This window comes from Brachyhypopomus gauderio, chromosome 10 (genome assembly GCF_052324685.1).
Source record: "Brachyhypopomus gauderio isolate BG-103 chromosome 10, BGAUD_0.2, whole genome shotgun sequence".
Classification (NCBI taxonomy): domain Eukaryota; kingdom Metazoa; phylum Chordata; class Actinopteri; order Gymnotiformes; family Hypopomidae; genus Brachyhypopomus; species Brachyhypopomus gauderio.
Window position 1 is genome coordinate 23,990,821 of NC_135220.1, and position 25,716 is coordinate 24,016,536.

General features: G+C 45.7%; 1 protein-coding gene across 5 annotated transcripts; it reads right to left on the reverse strand.

Annotated features, from left to right (window-relative positions):
- Positions 1–95: 95 nt before the first annotated feature.
- Positions 96–25,451, reverse strand: arvcfa (ARVCF delta catenin family member a). Of its 5 annotated transcripts, none has more exons than XM_077020595.1 (18): positions 25,330–25,451; positions 23,317–23,527; positions 15,328–15,480; positions 14,842–14,952; positions 11,183–12,125; positions 10,519–10,702; positions 10,202–10,319; positions 9,704–9,863; positions 9,287–9,304; positions 8,952–9,023; positions 7,029–7,156; positions 6,658–6,808; positions 2,252–2,444; positions 1,902–2,013; positions 1,671–1,758; positions 1,366–1,442; positions 1,081–1,184; positions 96–697 (listed from the first exon to the last, which is right to left on the reverse strand). In XM_077020595.1, the coding sequence occupies exons 1-17, from the start codon at positions 25,368–25,370 to the stop codon at positions 1,092–1,094; spliced, it is 2,853 nt and encodes a 950-aa protein (XP_076876710.1). In that variant the 5' UTR covers positions 25,371–25,451; the 3' UTR covers positions 96–697; positions 1,081–1,091. The 5 variants fall into 5 exon arrangements, with proteins under 5 accessions (XP_076876710.1, XP_076876709.1, XP_076876711.1 ...); XM_077020594.1 differs by having other exon boundaries at positions 8,952–9,068; positions 25,330–25,450; XM_077020596.1 differs by lacking the exon at positions 9,287–9,304.
- Positions 25,452–25,716: the final 265 nt, after the last annotated feature.

The window sequence follows — 25,716 nt, forward strand, 5'->3', positions numbered from 1 at the left end:
GTTACACAGATGAGCTCGAGACATTCTAGCGAATTCAGCGAATATTCATTTTATGTAGCCTAGGAAAAATGACAACCCATTTGCCCAAGGACGAGAAAAGATAAAAAGTTTTTTATTTTTCCAAGCAGTTAAAACACTCGTGGTGAGGAACAGATCATTCAAGTAAGAATTACTTGTTTGACTAATGGCACGACCATATCTGTTATTTTCGTTTGTTATTTTATATAGACTATCAGTCACATTTAATATCCATATAATGCTCTGGTTGCATCTCATTGCTGTACATAAAAAACAACATAGAATACTTGTCTGTGTTGCCTACAGTTAAAGAATACTATCACTATTATATGCCTTTTCGACCCAAAACGTAATATACAAGGAAATGGTTTATAATCAAATGTTAAACAATACTGGGATCATATATGTAAAGTGTCCTGGAATAATGTCACTGGTAATTCATGAAAGAAGCTAATAGCAGAGAATATTTTAGCAGCTGCATAAAAACACTGTATGGAAAAAGCCACAACCAATCATGTTCTCCATAACATAAAAAATCCATGATCTGTTTTCTGAGGATGCTGAAATGAAAGCATTCATATGCTTTATTTTCTTCTTTTTATACAGGTTTTTTTGTTGAAGTCAGTTTAGATGCAGATCTGTTAATCCAGTTTCTCGCTGATGTGGACAGAATAGACATCTATAGAAAAAAAAAAACATTAAGACAAATCAGACTTCATGAAGCCATAGAAATATAAAGCTCTGACTGATATTTTGGCCAAAGGTCATTTTTGGCTAAATCATCCTTAATGTGTCTGAAAGCATAAAATGTATTTAAGCTTAGACGAACCCAGAAGAATGGTTTTCTCAGAAGCTGACAATCCCTCGAGGTGAGCTTTTGTCAGCTTTTGAGAGAGCATTCCAACATCTCACTCAAGCAACAGTGTAGCTTAGATGTTTACACCATGATCAAAGACTGTTAACAGCCCCAGAAGCCTGTATGCAAGAGTAAAATTGAACAATAGGCCAATTCTCCATGTGTTTTATGCAACATGTAGGCATAGCAACTCCAATGGAGCTCACCCAACACAACCTCAGACCCAAGAGTCCAAGGGCTGGGGAGTCCGCTCCACTAGCCCCACAGCTGGTCTGCTAGCCCTGATGAAATGCCTCTTATCATTAGCACCCTGCCAAAAAAAAAACCCACACAAACAGTGATTTGAACAGCTAGTTTCAGAACCTGTAGCGCTAATAATTTAGCACGACTGCAAATTGCCTTTGGAAAGTACTCGGACAAATGTACAAACAGAGACTGATGTTAGTGTGTTACTCCACTCGCACACACTCAGCCAACGTGTGTATGATCACCTGGAAGGTCTCCCTCTCTATCATATGGCACTGTCCGTCCCCGACTCTGTCACTCTGATCGTTGTTGCAGTATGCGTCTACGGGGAGATAGATGTGCTTAATATAAGTGCACATTCCTTATAAATGCCACCTGTCCTGAATAAAATGCACGAATGCATTTTTTTCAGGAAACCATGAGTGTTACACACACACACACACACACACACACACACACACACACACACACACAAAGTTCAATTTCTAAATTGGGCATCATGAGTGTGCATTCTGAAAGGAAGGGTACAAAGCCCAAGGGTAGCACTGACCTTGGTTTTTCTCCATTAAGGGCAGTGTGATGTCATCATTTCCCAGCTTTGCATTCTTCTGCTTTTTGGGCACTCCAGAGACCGCGGGCTGGAAATCACAATCACAAAATCACAGTCAGCTAGAGGTGTCTAAGTAATCTATATCTCATTACGTTTAAATAAAACCTTGACCAACTATTTAACGCCTTCTGTTTAGCACCATTAAGTTTCGTATGATTGAAAATGTGTTACCTTAAAGTGAGTTTTATTCCAGCCTCCCTTGGACAATGTGTGCCTTAAATCTTTGTAGGCCCACACAGTCTGCAGTACGTGAGATGCAGCTCTGGTTTCTCTCAAAGACTGGCTAGGGAATTGAAAGTGCACATGTATTATGTAGAGGCTGCTTGGACCACGTTCTGCAAGGTTGACCTTCGACTGTTTAACAGAATCTGTATTTCATTACTTCATGATATGCCTTTTATGTTCAGAAAATATTTTAGAGTCTGACATTTTTAATTTTTGAGGCATTTTTATTGTTTATTGGTGCTTATTAATGTTTATCAAACAAACAGTGAGGCTTTAGAAAAGTATGTTACTGCCACCTGGTCCTGTTTATGGCCACCAACTTCTGGATGCCCTGTCCTTGAATGAGGAAGCGGGCGTTCTCCAGGTTGTCCGTGATGATCTCGTGTATGGTGTTTAGGATGGCCACCACCGTGTCGCCTTCCAGGTTTTTGGCCGGACGCTGCTGTCCGCTTGGCAGGTTGCTGACCAGGTCTCTCATGGCATAACTCCCTACCAAGGTAGAAAAAGTACTATCTCAAAGGGCCATCTGAGCCAACCTTCAGGTGCCGTAAAGGTTACAATGAATACAGCACCAGTTTTCTTCTCATTTGTGGGCCGAGTGTGTTATAGCATTATTGGTCATTATGTAAACACATACAGCATGACTGGACAGGTAGCTAACTGACTGAGCTGGAGAAAGGCAATTCATATCCTACCACTGGGACACAAGTTCAGATCCCAATAAAGCTCCATCATCTCCATCAATGGCCTGGGAGTCAAAGAGAGCTGCCATTTTTATTTTGTTCCAAATCAAAACCCACCTCATCCAGGGAATGGTTTGCGAAAATGCTTATTATATTGCTTAGAAATGTTTGAATAAAATTTCATTTAAATTGAATATAAAAAACTGTCAAGTGGCTGCAAACCCCTGTGTTAGGCATACTGTCACGTTGAGGACCCCGGCCCCTCCCTTTTGGGCGTGTGTTTACGTTGTCCACGTGTATCGTATGCATCTGTGGATCTTCGTGGTTGTGTCTTGTGATAATCCGTCTCACCTGTGGCCTGTCTCGTAATCATGTGGAGCTAATGTGGTTTGTCTATTTAATGTGCGTTCGCGCAGTGTCCTGTGCTCGTCGTTGTCTAAGTTTGCACGTTGTGTGTGTGCCTGTTGTTTGTGGATTCGTGCGCTATTGCACAATATATGTCAGTAATAAAAGTGACGTGTGCTCTGAAGCAAGGATTCCGTGTCTCGTCCTTGGCTGCGCCCGAACGTCACAGAACGACGAGCCGTTGTGAGACACGATGCCAGGTTACACAACCCGGCCAAAGAGGGGCAATCGAACCAGCAAGCGGCGACATCGTGCCTCTTCTCCTGGCCAGCGTTGCCAAGCCACCGCCAACCCCGAGCTCATGGAGCAGGACCCGCTATGCGCCTATATGCTGCGTATGGCTCGGGAATCCACCGTCCCCGAGATAGCGGACAACTTCCACGAGCAGGTACTGCGGATATGGCGAGAGCGACACCCCTCTCCTTCCCGTGACCCCTCGCCTCTGAGGGTGGGTGCGTTTGTGCTTTGCTCAACGGAGAGGACCCCGGAGAGCGAGTTTGGGGAGGAGCACTCTCCAAGCGAGGAGGAGGAGGAGGGGGACTACCCTCTGTTTGAGGACTCCACCGTGGACTACGGTGGGAGGGAGGAGGAGGAAGACTACCCTCCGTTTGAGGACTCCACCTCCACCGTGGACCACGGTGGGAGGGAGGAGGAGGAAGAGGAATACCCTCCGTCCATGTGCTCGGGTGACTCCGGGCGCACGGACGATGGGTCCTACACGGAGGAGGAAGAGGAGGAGAGTCCACCCCCTTCGGAGCTCTCCGCCGGGACGGTGAAGGGGAGGAGGAGTCCGGAGGCGGGCTCATCCCCCGAGCGCTCCCCAGGTAGCGAGATGGACTGTTCCCGGGGTGGCAGCCCGGAGCAGCCTATGAGCTGGAGCCGTGGCAGTGAGGAGGCGATGGAGGAAGAGGAAGTCACTCCCACTGCTGGGTCCAGAGGGAGATCGCAAGGCGAGGATGGACTCCCGTATGGCCCACCGAGGGGAGGGACTACCCGCGCTGCACCTGGCGCGTCCGCCAGCCGCGCTGCAACCGATGAAGGGTTTGCAGCGAGGGCAGGAGGAGGACCGCCCACCGCAGCGCCTGCAGCACCTGTGGCTCCCGTGTTCTCCTCACTGGTCGCTCTCCTCATGGCGCGAAGTCTGGCGCCCGTTACATGTTTGTCTGTTCCAGTATTCGTAAGTCTTCCCGTATGTTTGCCAAACCCCCTTTTCCCGTTTGTGCCTATTTGTGTAAGTATACCTGTTTGTGTGTTTGTGAACATTCCGTTGTGTGTGTCTAACGTCTTTTCCCCCGTCTTCCCAGGGAGGGTGTTCTAGGCGGTTCGTGGCGGACGCTTCACCGAGGGCGGTCACCTCCCAGACGCAGGACTGAGCGCGTCGGATCCGCCCATCGACGTGGGTCCGGGGCACTCGGCCCTGTTGGCACCCTTGGTAGTGCCCTTGGAGGGGGAGTCTGTCACGTTGAGGACCCCGGCCCCTCCCTTTTGGGCGTGTGTTTACGTTGTCCACGTGTATCGTATGCGTCTGTGGATATTCGTGGTTGTGGTTGTGTCTTGTGATAATCTCGTAATCATGTGGGGCTAATGTGGTTTGTCGTTGTTCTCTAAGTTTGCACGTTGTGTGTGTGCCTGTTGTTTGTGGATTCGTGCGCTATTGCGCAATACAGTTGTGATCAAATTTATTCAACCCCCAATGCTGCGAAGGGTTTTATGGAATTCAGTGCACATTTGTAATTGTGTTCATAATGAAATCTTACAAGGACTTGTTAAAGAACTAAATGCAACTAAGATAGCATCAATTTTTTTTGTCATAAAGTATTAAATGGCCTTTTTGTGATTTCTTCATTGACACAATTATTCAACCCCTTTACGACTACCACTCCTAAGAACAGAGGTTCATTCCAGTGTTTTCCATCAGGTATTGAAAACATCTGTGGATGTCAACGAGCAGCAATCAAGCATGATAAGCACCAATTAGGCAGATTTAAAAGGACTGTGATACTCAGCTCCTTCTAGACATCTACTGGTGTGTTTCCAAGCATGGTGAAGGCAAGAGAATGGTCCCAGAAGACAAGAGAAGAGGTTATTGCTCTTCACAAGAATGGCAATGGATATAAAAAGATTGCGAAGTTGTTAAATATTCCAAGAGACACTATCGGAAGTATCATTCGCAAGTTCAAGTTAAAGGGCACAGTGGAAACGTTACCTGGTCGTGGCAGAAAGAAGATCCTGACCGCGACTGCTGTGCGCTACCTGAAGCGTAATGTGGAGAAAAATCCCCGCGTGACTGCTAAGGAACTGAAAAAAGACCTGTCAGATGTGGGCACTGAAGTTTCAGCTCAGACAATAAGGCGCGCACTGCATAACGAAGACCTCCATGCCAGAACGCCCAGACGCACCCCCTTGCTGACTCCAAAGAACAAGAAAAGTCGACTGCAGTATGCCAAAAGTCATGTGGACAAGCCACAAAGGTTTTGGAACAGTGTACTGTGGTCAGATGAAACTGTTTGGGACAATGGACCAGCGCTATGTTTGGAGAAGGAAGAACCAGGCTTATGAACAAAAGAACACCTTGCCTACTGTGAAGCATGGCGGGGGGTCAATTATGCTTTGGGGCTGTTTTGCTTCTAATGGTACAGGAAAGCTTCAACGTGTGCAGGGTACCATGAATTCCCTTCAGTACCAGGAGATCTTGGAGGAAAATGTGATGGAGTCAGTCACAAACCTGCGGCTTGGGAGACGTTGGACCTTCCAACAGGACAATGATCCGAAGCACACATCCAAGTCCACTAGAGCATGGTTGAACATGAAAGGCTGGAACATTCTAGAGTGGCCATCGCAATCACCAGACTTAAATCCAATTGAGAACCTCTGGTGGGACCTAAAGAAGGCAGTTGCAGTGCGCAAGCCTAAGAATGTGACTGAACTGGAGGCTTTTGCCCATGAAGAATGGGCTAAGATACCCATAGGTCGCTGCAAGACACTTGTGTCAAGCTATGCTTCACGCTTGAAAGCTGTCATAACTGGAAAAGGATGTTGTACTAAGTACTAAAAAATAATGTCACTAGGGGGTTGAATAAAACTGATAATGATGTGAGCACAGTAAAGACATTTGTGGTTATTCCATCATAAATATTATGTTATGTTTGTCTAATTTATAAGTGCCTCTTTGATATAATTGTAAATAAGATGACTGAAATGATCAAAATCAATGTCAAACTGGCCAAAACACTTTATTTCAGTGGGGGTTGAATAAATTTGATCACAACTGTATATGTCAGTAATAAAAGTGACGTGTGCTCTGAAGCAAGGATTCCGTGTCTCGTCCTTGGCTGCGCCCGAACGTCACACATACATAATTTGTGTGGTTAGCAATGCAAGTAAGTTTATTATACTGACTTTGTTGGCTACCCATAGCATTTAGGATGTATGTGTTAGACTTCATCCATTCTTAGCTATCATGCAATAGATAAGAGTTGGAGATTAATTTGAAAAAAAAATCAACAATTTGATTAAGTTGGAGAATTGGAGTAATTACTAATATTGGGAATATTAACCAAAATTAGACAACAGATTTGGGTAAAAGGGGAAAAGGATATTAATTGTATTCTTACCGATCAAATCTTTGTTTTTGTGATCAATAGCTAAGTTGCGAAGAGCTATGGCAATGGCCCGCACCACTTTATCTGCATCTGAATGGAGTAGTTCGACCAGAATTGGCAGGCCCTTCTCTTTACGCACAGTCGCTCGGATATAATTGGACCACTGAGAAACAGGGGAGACAAAATGATGGTCTATTAAACCATGCATTCATTTCAAAGGCGTCTAATTTACATGTTCGGGTTTCAAAAGATAATTTCAGCACATTGAATAAAAGGTTTTCTCATTCAGCCATGGGTGTATGTCCTCTAGAAAGGCTCTGTCTCATTTGCTCTTTCTCTGTCTATTTTTTATGTGGCTCTACGTGCAGAAGGGCGCCACTCACAGCCCAGTGTCCAGCAGAGAGGTTCTGGAGGGCCCCTCCAGCAGCCTCTAGTGTATTCTGGTTGTGGCTCAACTTCAAGAGTGACAGGTACAGCCTCACCACCTCTGGCTGGTAGAGCAGCTCCAGGCCTAGAAACAAACACACACACACACACACACATCAAAGCTCTGAACTACAAACGGCATAGAAGGCTGGCAGGAGTGATATATAATGTGCCAGGTCAACCACAAGGATGAAATGGATATGACAGACATTCAGTATGCACAGTAAACCATATAAATGTGATATATGATCGTTTATCATGAACGTGTAGCCTACAGCAAAAAATGACATATTTGAAATATCTCATCGGTAGTAATATGTAGGTATATTACAATGGTATTAATATGCCAAGCAAGTTACTTCTCTGCTGTATCTATTTAAATAAGACCTTTAAAGCCCTACAGAGGGCCTGTTCAAGCATCAGACGCCCAATCGGTATAGACTAGATCCGAAAAGAACAATGGCAAGGGATGACCTAAGGCATATATCCACAGCTTGGCTTGAATACAGAGCCAAAACTCTTTAAGAACTCTTTCATAGGCCCTCAAGAGTGTTTAGCGATTCAGCCTGCACAGCTACGAGCCTAGCTTCTGATCCTCTGGATCCTCTGCACTGAACCTACTTATCTCTGCCGAAGCTTTCTGAAGGAGACGGAAGGGTGACCCAAGGGACAGGAGCTTCCACGGGGAACAGAGCTGTCAGAATCTGTTTACGTTGTCAACACCCGCTCGGCTCCCTGGCAGTAACAACGAATCAATAAAAATGCATTACCCGCACGAGTATACAACGCAGTGTCTTCACTTATTCATGTTAGCAAGTGAACCTGCTCTTCCTTTCTGCTCATGACACATCCCAATGTCTTGTGGCATTCCAAAGAACCCGAACCAGGGCGACCAAGTCTGACACCAGAATGAACCTCTGTATTTCAGGGCTAGAAACATCAGCGTTTGGGAACTTTTATCTTTTTTTTTATCCTTTTCTTTGGTCATGAGAAAAGGATATGAAACAAAATCTGCACTGTGGCAGGATGCATGGTACAAAGGGCATGAAAAACATAAACAGATCGCAATGGCCTGAACTCGATCACACATCTTCCCTGTTGAACTGATGTCATTTTAGATATGAAAAGATTTCGATAACAATAAGTTCAGATATCTGAGTCTTTCATATTCTTAGTCTTGATAACCCAGTTACATAAAACCACAAGACACTTGTCACTTTGTCTCTGAACAAAAGGCTGTGTCTCACTGATGCAATAGGTTTTCGCAGAAACAAAACGTGCTAATCCAACGTGATGCGATGAGACCAAAACACTAGTGTAACAAGTGTGCATCACGGCATATCACCGTACTGGCGCACTGCTGTTTCTCTGCTCATAAAATGCCTCTCCTCTCCCCGGGCGCTTGATGCAGCAGCCGAACACTTTTAATTACCTCCTTGCATGCGATGAAAGCTGACTCGGACTGGTCTTCATCTAGACTTCGTCTCGGATTAAAGCACTTGTCTCGACTGACCTGTGCTTCTGACACATCGCTCAAAGTCAAAGGAGTGTCTCCCAGTAACCCCACTTGTCCTCCTTGATGCTCCTAGCTAAACAGGCACTCAACTTCAGGCTAAACGCTGCTGCTCGCTGCCTACATCACCCATAATTCCACCCTGTATTTATTATACCGCTGACACCTCAGGGCCGTCTACTGGAAGTCCACATGCAGTACATTAAAACTAGTGCCTACCATTTCTGTTGTGCACTGAAACATTTAATATTCATTCACAGCAAGACAAGATGGATTCGGTGGTTTTCCAGTAGTGAAAGCGTCTGCATGAAACATGCCCGCGACCAGCAGCCTGATTGGATATAAACACGGAGGAGAAATTCTGCACCTTTCGTCGGCAGTGTGCGCTTGGGCATGTCCAGTGTGCTGTACGTTTTGTCACCCGCTCCATGTCTTCTGCCTGAAAAGGACACAGGACCGTCAACGACGCTATGTTGCTTGGAGCCTATCAAAAAAAAAAAAAAAAAAAAAAAAAAAAAACGATTTGATGTAGCAAGCGCTCACATCTTCCAAAGCCTGAGTATGTGTGGGAGGCAGTGTGGGTGTTGGGAGTGGGAGAGCTGAATAAACCGAGTGTAAGTGGCATGGAATAAAAGAATCAAGGTTTTCCCACCACTGACTACAAAAACGCACGAGGCGAGGCAGGAACAGAAGCGAACTCACAGTGATTGAACCACTCCTCTGCAGATGAAGACAGCCAGAGAAACAGTGTAAATGCGACCACATGGGGGGAAACAAAAACACACCACAATGGCACAATGTATGTAACAACCTAAATGGGAAATAGTGCAACAACTAGTATTATATGCTGCTTAGACATTCCAGGTTCTGGGAAATGACTGTCGGTGCAGGATTTAGTGTTTCAAGATTTTATTACAAGATATCAGTATATTCAAAAGGCCACGCTGCATTTGTAACCTGTGCTGGATCATGGGACCTTCTCTGGATCATGGGACCATCTCTAGATCATGGGATCCACTCATACTGATTTGCCAGCTGCAGTGAAACTGTAAGCAGTAAGGGACTTAGATCGTAGAGTTGATCTTTACAGATGTTAGGCCACCAGACAGCTGCCCCTACCTCGCCCGCTGAAGCAGTGGTGCTCATCCTTCTTCTTCTGACCGCTGCGAGGCTTGGTGGGCGGAGCAGTGGGGTTGCCATAGAACCTCTCTGCCCCGGGCACTTCTTTGTGCACGTGATAGGACAGGTTCCTCAAGATGCAGACGCAGTTCTCCACAGACTAGATAGAGCACAATTGAAAAATGACTCAAAAAAGCATGTGGGCTAAAGATAAAAAATAACAGGTATAATTTTGACCGTGGCCGAACATATAGTAATTTAAATTCGTATCGCAGGACTGGGCAAAAAACCTTATGGGAAAACAGATGGAATATCATATTGCAGTGCAATAAGACTGTAATATTAAAGGCAATATCTAGGTCCAGGTGTACAGCTCCAGCACCTCATGGAATTCTGCCAAGTCTCTGTGGGTTGTTTGTGTTTTTAATCTGTTCTTCCTTTGGATGGCCTTTACCTTCATTAGGCAGGCGGCATAGTGATCCTGTTATGGATTTCTACCTTGTTATTCATGTCCCTCTTAGTCACAGCGGAGTAGAGGGCGTGAAGAAGAGCGTCCACAAGTCCTTCACACTCGCGCATGCGCTGGCGGGCCTCAGCCCCGTCTGAGCTCACGTTCCTGCAGGAGTGAAAGCTCGTGTAAACAGCATAGGACAGTGCCAGCATGTTACAGTTCACGCAGGGCACTCTCACAGATGGCGACTTGCTTAAATCACATTTCACATACGGTTAGGTGCAACACCAGCCAACCTTCTGGTGTTGTTGGGGGAAATCCAACAGATGTAACACCTTGTATCTGGCAAAGCATGCACAAGTACCTTAAACATCCAGAGGTGTTCTTGAAAACTGTGGTCCATTCTGGGTCCCCAGGCCTTGAAGGGTCGTTGGGATCCCCTCTCAAACCAGAATGTGGGATGATGATCTCGTCTGTCAGTGTCTGGAGCCCGTGGTTGATGACGACCATCTTCAGGGGTTCATGAGAGGAAAGATTCCACAGTGTTCCTGGACAGGAAGTGGCATGAAAATAATTGTCCTTATTGTTTATGAACTACACATAAACACTCACTAACCAACTTTATTAGAAGCATCTGTCTTGCATCTACATCCACTGACCATTTAATTAAAGCACAATTAAAGTTGTCAATCACCTTCCACCCTGTTAATCTCTGCTTGATTTTGCAGTACAAGACCACTGCCATCCGAATGTTTATTGTTCAGTGGCCTGTTCTCAACAGCAGCACTGTGATGAGCTGGTGAGAGCATATCAGTATAACAGCAGTGCTGTAGTCTGAAACCTAACAGCCAATGAAGGGCTGGATAATGGCCAATACAAATTGTTCTTGGGCTATAATCTCTATGTGAACACCTTGTATCTCTGCTATAATAATGGTGTTTCCAATCGAGACTGTGTACACTTTAGTACCCATATAGCTCGACTGATGGTCATTCGTATGTGCTTTACGCACATGAGATAGAACAAACCTGTGACCAACTCGCGAACCTCCACATCGCTGGACTTTCTGAGCAGTCTGAGTAGTGCAGGGATGCCGTCGCTGTTCTTGATGGCCACCTTGTTGAAGTGGTCCCTGCCGAAGGAGATGTTGCGCAGGGCACCACAGGCCTTGCGGTAGACCTCCACCTTTGGGTGGTCCAGCAGAGCCACCAGCGCGGGGAGGCCGTGGAGCTGCCGCACATCCTGCTTCACCTTGTCGTTCTCGTAGCAGAGGTGCTGCAGGTAGGCGGCGGCGTTGGACTTGACTGGGTCCATGGGGTGGCTCAGCATGGCGATGACCTCCCGCAGGTTTGGATCCCTCCACCGCGGGTCCTTGCGGATGGTGTCCAGGCTGACCATGCTGGCGCGCTTCTGCGGGAGCAGGGTCTGCATCCTGTACAGGTCCTGAAGGTAGGGGTGCACCAGTGGGCCGAGGTGATCATCGACCTCCAGGTCCAGCGTGGGTCTCAGGTGGAGCGTGCCTCCCATCATAGGGTGGCTGACAGCAGGGATTCCTGACCTCAGGTCAGAGGCGTCCTCGTCTCTTTTAGCTGCTCCGTTGCACACCGACACGCCCTGACCGATTCGGCCAAAGTCTCGGTGGAGTGGAAGGGTGTAGCAGTTCTCGGGTAAGTAGTTCCTGGCGGGCAGGTTTGAGTAGGGAGGAGGGTACTGGAAGCCATGAGGCATGGTGCCATGGCCACTGAGCCCCACCCGAGGACTTTGGTGGGAGCTGTGCTGAGCAGGCTGCTCTTTGACATTCTCCCCCGGGGTGTCGCAAGAGACGCTGGCCTCAGTAGCAGCCTGGACGGGAGAAGTGCCCGCACCTTCCTCCACCTTCTCCACTGAGACAGTCGGAGGGGATAGGGTCTCGGTATCCTGCGAGGCTTTGCACGCTGTCTGGAATATCTCTGTGGCAACCGCTGTACTTTCCTGAGACAGGAGTGAATGCCATTGAGGTACTTTGTCACACAACTTTTCCACGTATTTTCACAGAACCTCATTCCATTCATTCTCAAACTCAGCAGATATTATGATATTATTATCATAACAGTTTAGGGACAGGGCTCCACACGAAAGCAAAAAGTAGAGACACGTCTAACCGTTTATTCCTGTAATTGTGAGATGATTTTTGCTGTGTTGGCAACAAGCAAGGGTTGAATATATTTATCCGAGTACTTGACTTGCACAGCTTATGCAGAAACAATTTTTCACTTGGCTGAAAATTAGTTTAATGTGGGCTTTGATGAAATGCAGTTTAGAGGAGCTCCTATTGAGCTCAGTAAATTGCCAACAGCGAAGCAGTTTGATGCAATGAAGCGGATCCAATTTACTTTTACCTGTCTACGTTAACCCATTGGATAGCTTGTGTACACTTATAAAGTGTGTTTTGTCAATGACTAAGGAGATATCAATATAGATATTTAGGTTAAACATACTGACATAAATGCATATGTAGTAACATATTGCTAACTAATTATGGCCTCACCCTACAGAATTAATACAATATTTTTGTGTATATATTTTCTGCAGTGTTTAATGAAGGTGTTTGCCGGCTCCCCTCAGACTGTGTTTAATGAAGGTGTTAGCCAGCTGACCTCAGACCGTTTTAAACATTTAGTGTTTGGGTTCTGTGGTGTTTAATGATGGTGTTAGCCGGCTCACCTCAGACTGTGTTTAATGAAGGTGTTAGCCAGCTCACCTCAGACTGTGTTTAATGAAGGTGTTAGCCGGCTCACCTCAGACTGTGTTTAATGAAGGTGTTAGCCAGCTCACCTCAGACTGTGTTTAATGAAGGTGTTAGCCAGCTCACCTCAGACTGTGTTTAATGAAGGTGTTAGCCAGCTCACCTCAGACTGTGTTTAATGATGGTGTTAGCCGGCTCACCTCAGACTGTGTTTAATGAAGGTGTTAGCCAGCTCACCTCAGACTGTGTTTAATGAAGGTGTTAGCCAGCTCACCTCAGACTGTGTTTAATGAAGGTGTTAGCCGGCTCACCTCAGACTGTGTTTAATGAAGGTGTTAGCCAGCTCACCTCAGACTGTGTTTAATGAAGGTGTTAGCCGGCTCACCTCAGACTGTGTTTAATGAAGGTGTTAGCCGGCTCACCTCAGACTGTGTTTAATGAAGGTGTTAGCCGGCTCACCTCAGACTGTGTTTAATGAAGGTGTTAGCCAGCTCACCTCAGACTGTGTTTAATGAAGGTGTTAGCCGGCTCACCTCAGACTGTGTTTAATGAAGGTGTTAGCCAGCTCACCTCAGACTGTGTTTAATGAAGGTGTTAGCCAGCTCACCTCAGACTGTGTTTAATGAAGGTGTTAGCCAGCTCACCTCAGACCGTTTTAAACATTTAGTGTTTGGGTTCTGTGGTGTTTAATGAAGGTGTTAGCCGGCTCACCTCAGACTGTGTTTAATGAAGGTGTTAGCCGGCTCACCTCAGACTGTGTTTAATGAAGGTGTTAGCCGGCTCACCTCAGACTGTGTTTAATGAAGGTGTTAGCCGGCTCACCTCAGACTGTGTTTAATGAAGGTGTTAGCCGGCTCACCTCAGACTGTGTTTAATGAAGGTGTTAGCCGGCTCACCTCAGACTGTGTTTAATGAAGGTGTTAGCCGGCTCACCTCAGACTGTGTTTAATGAAGGTGTTAGCCGGCTCACCTCAGACTGTGTTTAATGAAGGTGTTAGCCGGCTCACCTCAGACTGTGTTTAATGAAGGTGTTAGCCGGCTCACCTCAGACTGTGTTTAATGAAGGTGTTAGCCGGCTCACCTCAGACTGTGTTTAATGAAGGTGTTAGCCGGCTCACCTCAGACTGTGTTTAATGAAGGTGTTAGCCGGCTCACCTCAGACTGTGTTTAATGAAGGTGTTAGCCGGCTCACCTCAGACTGTGTTTAATGAAGGTGTTAGCCAGCTCACCTCAGACTGTGTTTAATGAAGGTGTTAGCCAGCTCACCTCAGACTGTGTTTAATGAAGGTGTTAGCCAGCTGACCTCAGACCGTTTTAAACATTTAGTGTTTGGGTTCTGTGGTGTTTAATGAAGGTGTTAGCCGGCTCACCTCAGACTGTGTTTAATGAAGGTGTTAGCCGGCTCACCTCAGACTGTGTTTAATGAAGGTGTTAGCCGGCTCACCTCAGACTGTGTTTAATGAAGGTGTTAGCCGGCTCACCTCAGACTGTGTTTAATGAAGGTGTTAGCCGGCTCACCTCAGACTGTGTTTAATGAAGGTGTTAGCCGGCTCACCTCAGACTGTGTTTAATGAAGGTGTTAGCCGGCTCACCTCAGACTGTGTTTAATGAAGGTGTTAGCCGGCTCACCTCAGACTGTGTTTAATGAAGGTGTTAGCCGGCTCACCTCAGACTGTGTTTAATGAAGGTGTTAGCCGGCTCACCTCAGACTGTGTTTAATGAAGGTGTTAGCCGGCTCACCTCAGACTGTGTTTAATGAAGGTGTTAGCCAGCTCACCTCAGACTGTGTTTAATGAAGGTGTTAGCCAGCTCACCTCAGACTGTGTTTAATGAAGGTGTTAGCCAGCTCACCTCAGACTGTGTTTAATGAAGGTGTTAGCCAGCTCACCTCAGACTGTGTTTAATGAAGGTGTTAGCCAGCTCACCTCAGACTGTGTTTAATGAAGGTGTTAGCCGGCTCACCTCAGACCGTTTTGGCACCACGTCCTCATGAGAACTGCTGGCAGTGAGGGGCTTGAGTTCAGTGTCAGGACTGCAGGACTTCTCTGTGCCTAAACCTGAACTCTCATCAGTCTGCAAAGACAGTCCAGCAAAATCACACCATTACCGGGAGATGAGCTCAACATGATTTGAGACGCACAAAAATTTCAATTGACAACAAAATCTTGACATTTTATTGGAATAATGGCTCATGATTATTTACTGAAAGACTGATAAAATTAAAAAGCAAGAAAAGCAAGATACATAACACAATGTGGATTTAAACCTGCACGTGTTAGTGGCCTTATATAACCAATTTTTTTTTGGACATAACGCCTGTTCCTGTTCACTAAGTACTGAGTGATTAAGCTAATGGAATATCACCATGGGGCAGATAATGCACAGCTTCCATCAGCTTCTATCATTGCCGCCGAAACATTAACTCTCCCTGGGGGGCGGGGCACCTACATTAGCCTCAGTGTTTGGGAGGCTTCCGTTGGTTGAAGTGAGAGTGGACAGGTCAGAGGAGGGCGTGTTCAGAGCTTCTCCCGAGCCTGACGCCTCCTCCGTTTGATCCGGCCTCTTTGAAAGCACCACCAGAGGATCATCCGGGCTCTGTTCCTTCAGCAGAAGGGTGGAAGAAAGATCCGTTTAAGAGGCCTCAGGCATAAGAAGGGCTAACCTGAGAAGAATTGTAGCATGAGCCAAAGTGAGTTCTCTTTTTTTAGTTTCCCTTTTTAAAATAAGTTCTTAAAGGTTTTACATTGAGGAGGATACTGAGGCATTTTGTTGCTACTGAGGCATTTTATTACTCCTTTTCTCAAGGAGTCTGATGTGTTATCATTCTCTCCTCATGGACCTGAACCTAAATGTACACCTTAGATTATTAGAACATTTTAGGACATGATGAAAATGAAAGCCTGGAAAATCACCTAATGCAATTTAACTCACAGCTGGACTCACAAACATTCTCATGAAAAATAAGAATAGCTTTTTCTCAGTACTCATAGGACCAGTTAATAATGCATAAGTCTGCCCTGTGAAAATGCGTGAATATGTACTCCTCTAAACATCCTCCATAGAGTTATTCTACTAGAACTTTCTAGACACAACAAACTTAAAATATATTTTGTTTGTGTGTGTGTGTGTGTGTGTAAAGACCTTTCTCTTGAAAGCTTGTAAGAATAACAAAGAATAAATGCCTAATTTTAAAAGTAGAGCCTAATCTACATCTATTAGTGCCTGCATTTCCTAGCATAAAGATAATTACTCCTTAAGGCTCAGGCAAACCTGAAGGAAACTCCATTCATCTCGCCAAGAGCCAAATACCAGAGCAAATGTTTGCTGCTTCTACTTCTTCTCAGTAGTCATATTTCTCCCATGTCTCAGAGTAATTATCTGGTTCTTTATGGCATCTACTGCAGTTGTGCGGTCCTCAAATCATATAGCAATCTCCTTTAAATGACATGATGAGTGTCTGATGAGACAGTTATGGGAGGCAGTCGTGCGTTTACAGAGCCGACACTAGAATGGATGGACCGTCAGCGTTGCAGCATGGCAACGAATGGCTGATCACGCTGGAAACAAGCATCAGTCTAGCAATCACAAATCTCCATATGCCAGAAGACACAGGTTTTCTCTCTCTCATGAGACAAAAGACATAATCATGTCAATGGAAATATCTTCTCATTCTACCTGTGCCACCCATCAAATAGTGGCAATCATTCTTTAATGCGTTCACAGACAGAGGTCACTGCGATGATCAAAGTGCACACGACTTTGGCAGATCTCATTCTGGGTGCTGAGAGATTCCCAACGTCAGCCTCGGACCCTTGTCCTAACGTTATGAACATTGAGGGAGTCGGATCTATGCAAGGAAGTGGGTGGATATGGGAACAGGCAGCTAGACTGCTGGGATTTAACAGCCTTACCCAGCCTGTATGCCATCATAACCATGGGTCACGGGAGTCTCCGTGATCACAGAGTCCTCATGCAGTCCCCCTACACAGACTGCATAAGCATGCCAGCCTAATGGTGGTTCTTGTCACTCCATGTCCCAGCCCCCTTACACAGCCACCCTCACACACACACACACACACACACACACACACACACACACACACACACACACACACACTCACAAATGTTCTGACGTGACTGCTCGAGCAAGCACGTGAGCGATTGCAGAACTACATCACCACGTCATCCTTTTTCTCCCTCCTCAAGCCACGGTTCTCAGCCGTGCCATGAGCTGCGTTCACCGCTTACACGTGGAAACTCTTATCAGGCTCACCACACATGCACAGGGAAACAACTGGTGGCTTAACATCCCTAATGAGCCGCATGTGCCCTGCTCAAGGGCACGGCGCGCACACGCAGGCCGTAACATCTAGCGCGAAACCTTGTGCGGCGCGACTCATTTCGTGACGAAGTTCAGTGAAGAAAAATGAAAGAAAAACACACACAAGCCCCCCCCCCCCCCCCCCGGGAACTTGGTTGCTTTTAGCAGCGCAGGAGACGTCTCCCGTGTTTAGGTATTCTGAGTAAGTTATTTTACACAGCTCTGCGCGGTCGCTGACTCTTGTGTTCTCCCACGCTCGACTCCCACGTCTCGTCTCTCGCCGCCGTCGACAACGTCGCCCGCCACCCCAAGTTGCTCAGTGTGCACTGCGGGTTGCCTGGGCCAACTCGTACTGACAGCGCACCCTATTCACAGCAGTGCCGTGTGCCTCTGCAGTATGCCTGTCTGTCTTAGTGGGAAACATCATTGCAACAGGGCTACCCCCCCCCCCCCCCCTCCACACACACACACACACACACACACACACACACACACACACACACACACACACACACACACCCACCCTCGCTTTGGTTGCTACGGAACTGAGCCCAGCACTGCTTCAGTGTAAAGCCAGAGGTATATGCCTGCCATGCACCTCTGAATCACCCCCCTTCTAACTACCCCACCCCCCATAACAAGTGCACACAGCCTGAGGACGGCTAATCACGCATTAAAGCTGCACATCTGCGTCACCTTCCACCGTGGTATTCAACAGCGGGCAGGGGACGGACGTGTTCCCCATCGAGGGCTTCGTCCATTACAAATTCAACTCTCCTCTCAAAGCCCTCGCTACAGGTATTTCTTCAACGCAGCCCTCAGATCCTTAAATACGCAGCGAGGCACTGCTTCTTACGTAGTCACGGAAATATCCAGAGAGTGGCGCGCTCAACCTCCCGGACCGGTAAAGCTTGGCAGCTTTGCGCAGAAGCGGGTCACTGCAGGCACGGGAGAAGCATCGCGGAGTGAGACGAGAAAAGCAGACTCCATCCCACCACTCACCTCTTTCACCTCCGCAGGCATGCTGAGTCTCCTCCGCAGCGGATCTCTAGCGGCGTTGTTTGAGCGGGCTGGCGTGTCTCCCCCCCACCCCACCCCACCCCAGCTCACGCTCTGCCTCTCCCCCTGTCCCCTTCCACGTCTCGTGCAGGGGGTTTCGGTGGCAACGGAGTCGTCTCGCTGCTTAGCGACTCACGCAAGAGCGTCTGTCCTTCCTCCCGGCTCATGTGTCCACATGCACACGATCATGCTCAAACGCACGCGGGAGCACGCGCGCGCATGCACACACGCTCATGTGCGCGCCACACACACACACACACACACCCCGCCACACACGCGCTCCCCCAACCCGGTCTTTCGGGAGGCGCTTCGGCAGACTGCGCCTCGTGAGCGAGACACTAAATCAACAACAGCAGTGAAATCCTGCCGCTCCACAGGACATTCAAAACAGTCTTGCTGAGGCAATGGCGTCCGGAGCTCTGCTGTATCGCTCGCTATCCGCGCACGGCTCTCACGCTGCTAATTGATAGGGAGACGCTTCTGAGATGAGAAGCAAGTGGAGATGCAAGTGGAAGGTCGAAATCCAAGCGCTTTCAGCTTTCCCCTCTCTCTCCCCATCTCTCTCACACCCTCTCTCTCTATCTCTCTCTCTCTCTAACTCTCTCACTCACTCAGCTGCAGAGAAGAATGCACACGCACATACAAACACACGCACGCACACTTCCCTTTGGGGACGACAGGCTAATCCTCTATTCACATGATGAAAGAGGAATTGAATGAAAGAGATAGATAGATAGATAGATAGATAGATAGATAGATAGATAGATAGATAGATAGATAGATAGATAGATAGATAGATAGATAGATAGATAGATAGATAGATAGATAGATAGATAGATAGATAGATAGATAGATAGATAGATAGATAGATGGGAGAGAGGACACACACCCATGTGCACTCTCCTTCGCTGTTTCCCCTCTCTTACATACATGCACACCATGTGTGTAAGAGAGAGAGGAGGGGAAACGACGAAGGAGAGTGCACACGTGTGTGTGTGTGTGTGTGTGTGTGTGTGTGTGTGTGTGTGTGTGTGTGTGTGTGTGAGCGAGAAAGGCAGCTCCAGCCCTACCAAGCAGACACGAGTGATGGAGTGAAGGGCAGTGAATGTTGCACAAGCATGCCAATGAAATCTACTGTCACACTCCAGTAAAGCATGCTCAGCTCGTTAGAAAGAAAGACTATACACTAATTAAAACAGGACAGTCTCTGGTTATAACATCCAAAAATTAATTACTCGGTTAATTAACTAAGATGCAGAAGGAGCTGTTCCCTCTGGGATATATCGAACTTTTAGGGTGTTCTTGCTTTATGTTGTGTTTTAAATGTGCAAATAAATACTGTAGTTAGAACTGACTATTTCTATAAACTTCATTAAGTCTCATTTTAACAGGATGTTGTTTAGTTTTTAATTACTGTTATTGGGGTTGCCACCATATCTGATAAACTACAAAAGAACTGTAAAAATAACTCAACATATCAGCCCTGTCATCATCTGGTTCATTGGCACATAACCTTCTAGGACTGTGATGAGGAGTGTCCTGTTCAGCTAGTGTAGTGCTCATTCCAGAGATTCTGCCAGAAATCTTCATTCATGGCTTCAGCGTCTAATGATATGAGTCCAGCCCTGAATGTATTTTTTTGCCTTCCAGTGCAGCCCTGGAGTTTGGAATGTTAGTCACTGATAAATTTTTTATTACTGGTTATGAGGCACAGAACTGTTTATAAAAATGATCTGTGTTCAGAAAGGAAGGGGTGGAAAAACATATCTTGTCAACAAGCCATCCGACTCGATTTTCTACAGAAGACGTGAAGAGTTAGCTGACTGGGACATTTTCTGAAAATAAATCTAAGACCTGACTACACTGGCTTGTTTTGTTTTTCTCTCCATCATAGACATGATCGCCGCAACGAGTCTGGCTCACTAGGAAAACTTGTTGAGTTGAAGATGAAGATTATTATTTATTTAAAGCATGATGAAACCATTCCTCTGATGTAATGTCCCTCTTGAACAAAAATGTTCTATTGAAGACTTTAATATGCCTTAGCTTTTCCATGGCAACAATAAATTTTGAATTTGTGAAATTCACAACTATAGAACCTAGGGTTAATAATTTAACTGAAGGAAGGTTATGTTAATATAAATGAAGCAATGCACAAAATATGTATTTTCATGAGATAATGTGCAAGACACATGGAACGGTTTTATGTTTTTGTGGAATGTGAGAATGTAGATCCATCCTCCACCAACCCTGAAAACACAGAAGTCAAACTGGAAAACACAGGAGTGTAACCACTACTGGAACTTCACTGCTAACTACTGAAGCTTTACTATTCACTACTGTGACACTACTGAAGTGACTCACACAGCCTGCACTACTGAACTGTAACCACTGCTGAAGTGACTCACACATACTGCACTACTGAACTGTAACCACTGCTGAAGTGACTCACACATACTGCACTACTGAACTGTAACCACTGCTGAAGTGACTCAAACAGCCTGCACAACTGAACTGTAACCACTGCTGAAGTGACTCACACAGCCTGCACTACTGAACTGTAACCACTGCTGAAGTGACTCACACATACTGCACTACTGAACTGTAACCACTGCTGAAGTGACTCACACATACTGCACTACTGAACTGTAACCACTGCTGAAGTGACTCACACATACTCAGGCCTGATAGTTTTCAGGCGCCACGCCGGAATTCCGGCGTACCGACGTGTCTTCGAGAAAAAAAGGTTCGCTAGTGCATGAGTTAAAGTTCTCCGTCACCACGACGAATTTCCGTCATTTGAATTTTTTGGGGGAAAATCCGTCAAATCATAATAATAAACCACACGCGCGCGTTATCTGTTTTGAGGCCGAAATATGATACTGTCACTGGCGCTCATCAGCGCTGGATGGATGACGGCGGTGTAGTTTAATTGACTTGCGGCTGATTTTCGGACATTACGTAGAGAAGTTACCTCCGTCCAGCCTTAAGTCCAGTTTGTTTTGGTCATTATTGCTCCGATTCAATCGACATAAACATCATACAGGCGGTCCCAGGGTTACGAGTTTCCCGAGTTACGATTTTTCTCCCATTTACTGTATAAATCCTTGTTTGGACCTAAGTGGTTCTGCTTCGTAAACGGAACTTGGTGTTTGGTGTGCGCGGCGGAAGAATACACGGTTACGCGGCTCGGGACCGTGGAGGACGGCGTCAGGATAGGCCTTTAGGTATTTTATCTTTATTCTGATGAAGTTTAATTTTTATCAGAAATATAAGAAAGTGGTTTTTTTGAGCTGATACAGGTGGTCAGATGATCTGGTTCATCATGGCCGTCTGTAACTTACGGCGTAAGGTGTAATACATGAACAAAAGCACAAAATGCATGTCCGAATAAACCAACACAAAATATTTATTAAATATTTTATATATTAAAACTAACTATAATCATAATATTTGTAATTCTTTTAAACTTTATTTGCATAATTTCTTTGAGTTGTCTGGTATCCTATAATTTACTAATAGTAATGAATAAATAATTGATCATGCCTGTTTTTTAACATATTGTGTTAACAGAATCTTTAGGTTACAGCATTTTCTCAGAATATTAATATAATTTTTTTTATATTCCACCATAATGATTACCTGACTTATAATATATATATTATAATATAGTATTCCATATATACACACACACACACACACACACACACACACCACCAACCCCCCCCCCCCCCCCCCCCCCCCCCCCCCCCCCCCCGCTCAGAAAAAGTTCAGGCTCAGGAATTTTTCCCACTATCACCCCTGCATACTGCACTACTGAACAGTTCTGTCACAATATTTGTATTCACTTTGCATCTATATACTGTGAATTTTGTTAATCCTCTTACTTGTAATATTGTTGTGTTCCTCATGCCTTGTGCACTGATTCCATAATTGACAGTAATGTCTGTGTACCGTGTCCTGTCTGTGTGGTATAGTCTGTGGAGCAGTTTCATCTTACCAAAGCAAAGTCCTGTACTCGACAATTATGGGTAAGTAAAAATGATTCTAATTAAGAGATAGCTAAAGGTCTAAAACATGGATGTTACGTAAATTGACTGTCCCTACAAAATTCCCAGAGTGTGTGTGACTGTGTGTCTCTCCTTGTGCAATATGAATGAATGCTCAACTTATATAGCGCCTTTCTAGATACTCAAGGTCGCTTTACAATTTTAACACAGGTACAACTCTTACACTACCATTCACACACCGGCGAGAAGCGGCAGCCAATTGCGCACAGCGTACTCTCTACCGGGATCCACAGCCCCCTGGGGGACTGAATGGGGTGCAGGAAGGGGAGAGAGGACAGACCCTAGTGGCAGAGCACCATCCACCACTGGGCATACAAGCACACGCACATTCATGCACACACACTCAGACAACTGCTTTTATTGAACATGAAGACACACAGACACACTCAGGGAGAATTTGTCAGGGAATCAGGGATGACCAATTTGCCTAACATATAAAAACAGTTGTCTGAATGTCTGTGCATAAATGTGTGTGTCTGTATGTCCAGTGGTGGGTGGTGTTCTGTCCTGTGTGTTGTCCTCTCTTCCCTTCCTGCACCTAATTCAGTCCCCCAGGTTTCCGGTACACTGTGAGCAACTGGCTGCCACTTCTCACCAGTGTGTGAATGGTTGTAAAAGCTCGTACCTGTGCTAATTGTAAAGTGACCTTGGGTTCTTGAAAGGTGCTATATAAACTGAAGTTTCATTCAATCGAAGTTTCATAAAGTTTTGATCTTGAAATGGTGTGAAAATGTTGCTTGTGAATATCAAAATATAAGAACCCAACTCTGCGGGAGGACCCCTATAGAGCTCCTGACTGCCCCCTGATTTTTTAAAATCTTAGATACACTCCTGCTCCGGTGGTATCTTGCCGCACTGTTAACATTTCAAACAGCAGTAGGTTTCTCAAAGGCAAATTGCACCTTATGCATTCAGATGATAACAACATCACTTCCCTATCCCTTTGTGTGGATCTACATGCAGCAGTGCTTCTGAGTGAGATATTACCTGGTCGGTCGTAGGCTGTCTGTTCCCCTCCTCCTTGCTCTTCTGGGAGACAGCCTGGGGAGAAACTGTGTCTTTCTTAAGGAAAACACCCCTATTCAGGTCCCTGGGAGAAGAGACAGAACATCCCTGACAAACCTCCCTGCTCTTCTTCTCGAGTCGAGGCACGGGCCATAACGTTTCCGTCACCTTGCTCCATTCTGCTGAGGAATTCCTATCAAAGGAATGATTCAGCATGTAATTTATGATTCAGCATGTAATTTAATTATGTTTAAACAGTGATTAATCCTTTGCTAATGGCACGTTCACATATGTAAAGTAAGCTACTTAATCAAAATAGCAAATTACGCATACTACATGCTCTCTCTCTCTCTCTCTCTCTCTCTCTCTCTCTCTCTGAATACATTCTTTCAATTCAGTGTCCTTAATCGTAAAGACTATGTTTTGACAGAAAGTAAGGAGGGGGTGCATTTACAAATCTACAATATATACCCACACAGAGAAATGAGTTTTCCCCACTGTGTAATTTTCTGCCACTGGGCATTTACTAGCGTTTACTAGCCTCACAAAGGGGCCATGGAGGTTCAGACGACGCTGTCCACTCGAGCTCGCTTTTAAATGACACAAATGTCACGGCCTCATAGCCCTGAAGCTAGCTGAAGTCGGATAGACATGTAACATACAAATGCTGCTTAGATATTCCAAGCTGAATATGTAACAAGAATGTTCAGCCCACAAATACTTCTACATGCATCACATACTCCATTTGTTTGCCGCCTTCTAAGGCCTATCGGTGACGCCCTTTAAATGTACTGCCTGTACCATTCCTCTCCTTCCGAAACCACGGACTTGTTTTCATAACAAGTTAATAGTTCGAGGTCCTGTGATACCGCAAATAATTGTTTGACATAACGTTCTGTGCGCGCGACTCTTTTTAGGCGAGGAAATATGGTTACCGTTTTCACGAGCTTAAATCAGAACGAAACCGTTGACTCAGAGTGTTTAACTCGCGAGCCTTGTCAGCGTTAACGACATTACTTGCTGAGGCGCTGCGGATGCTGGCACAGCATAACACGCTAAAAACACTTGTAGGGCGCCTTTCCCTTCCAGCGACGCAACGTTGGCCGAGGGCCCACTGCAACTTTTATGATTAATAATGAACAGTGTACAACTCTATCCGAATTGTGATTAGATTAAATGTAAAAGAACTTTCTCTGGGCAGCAACTATCAGGGCGGATGATTTATCCGGTTCATTTCTGTCAGCAGTCGCCACGGGAGGCATTTCATCATGCGAGACCAAGAGTGCGCGAGAGATGTACACAGATTTCCAACCGCAAAATCAGCAGCGACCGCAACGACCCTGCGCCCGCAACTTAATTAGAATAAAAGGAGATTGCGTGCGTTCGTGTGCGTGCGTGCGTGCGTGGTGTGTCTGTGAGAAAGAACTTAAATAAAACGAGACAAACTTATAAACTTATATTAAAGACGGTTATAAATGTTATAAATAATCAAATGAATTATCGAGACATAGTAAGAGTAACAGTCCGGAAGCATCAGCCTGGTTCGGAGGTGTTGGAAATACAACAAAAAATCGCGACATCCTCTATGACTCGGTTGGATGCGTCTCATCTAATGAGTAATACCACGGAGCAGTTTATCCCCAGCGTGTTCCCGTAACGACGTGGAGTTGAATACACGTGTATTGAAATAAAGCCGCACTCCGTCCAGATAGCACCAGCAATTAAATCAGTGTGTAGCCTAGTATCTACGGCAGATCATTCCATCCTCAGCTGCCCTCAGTGACTAGCTCCAGCAGTTCCCCTCATTACAATTCCTCCCCAGGCCTGCCCGGCTTCCTTCACCGCACATCAAACCCAGGCCGTTTAAAAAAAAATAAAAACTCGCCTCTCGAATGTGGAGATAACGAGCCGCAAGCGTGTTAATATTTGATCAAAGGCGGTTTAAGCGACGTTGTGCTGTAACCCTCCGCCGACTGAACGTGTCATAATACTAACAGCGTGTTGGAGATCCAAAGGCAGAACCATCCGCAGGCCATTCAGACGCATGTTTCATTTATGATCAGCAGTTTTGCTGCTGTTGTTTCTTCTCGTTGGTTGAAGCAGACGAGCGAGTGTTAGGTATGTGATGAGAGTCATTTTAATAACTAATTACTAACTTCTGTCATTCCTCATGCAGCCCCTATACTTTGTCTATATTTACACTAACCTTCATGTCTACTCAGTGTTTCCATAGTTGCCAGGTACATCCAGCTGATGCATTCTTGCTTCGCCCTAACTGCTCAAAGGTGCCTCATGCACAATATAGACTGTTATGACCTATATGTTTCTTTTTCAAGAGCAGTGTTGTAAAAAATAGGACAGTACACACGCAGTTTTCAAAGA

Excerpts from the sequence above, each read along its gene's own strand:
- arvcfa (XM_077020594.1), bottom strand. The coding sequence starts at position 25,370 with ATGGCCTGCGGATGGTTCTGCCTTTGGATCTCCAACACGCT. Across the intron at positions 15,481-23,316 it reads GACAGCCTACGACCGACCAG|GAACAGAGCCCGGATGATCC; the intron begins GTAATATCTCAC and ends CTTCTGCTGAAG. Across the intron at positions 9,864-10,201 it reads AGAGGGACATGAATAACAAG|TCTGTGGAGAACTGCGTCTG; the intron begins GTAGAAATCCAT and ends TGCTCTATCTAG.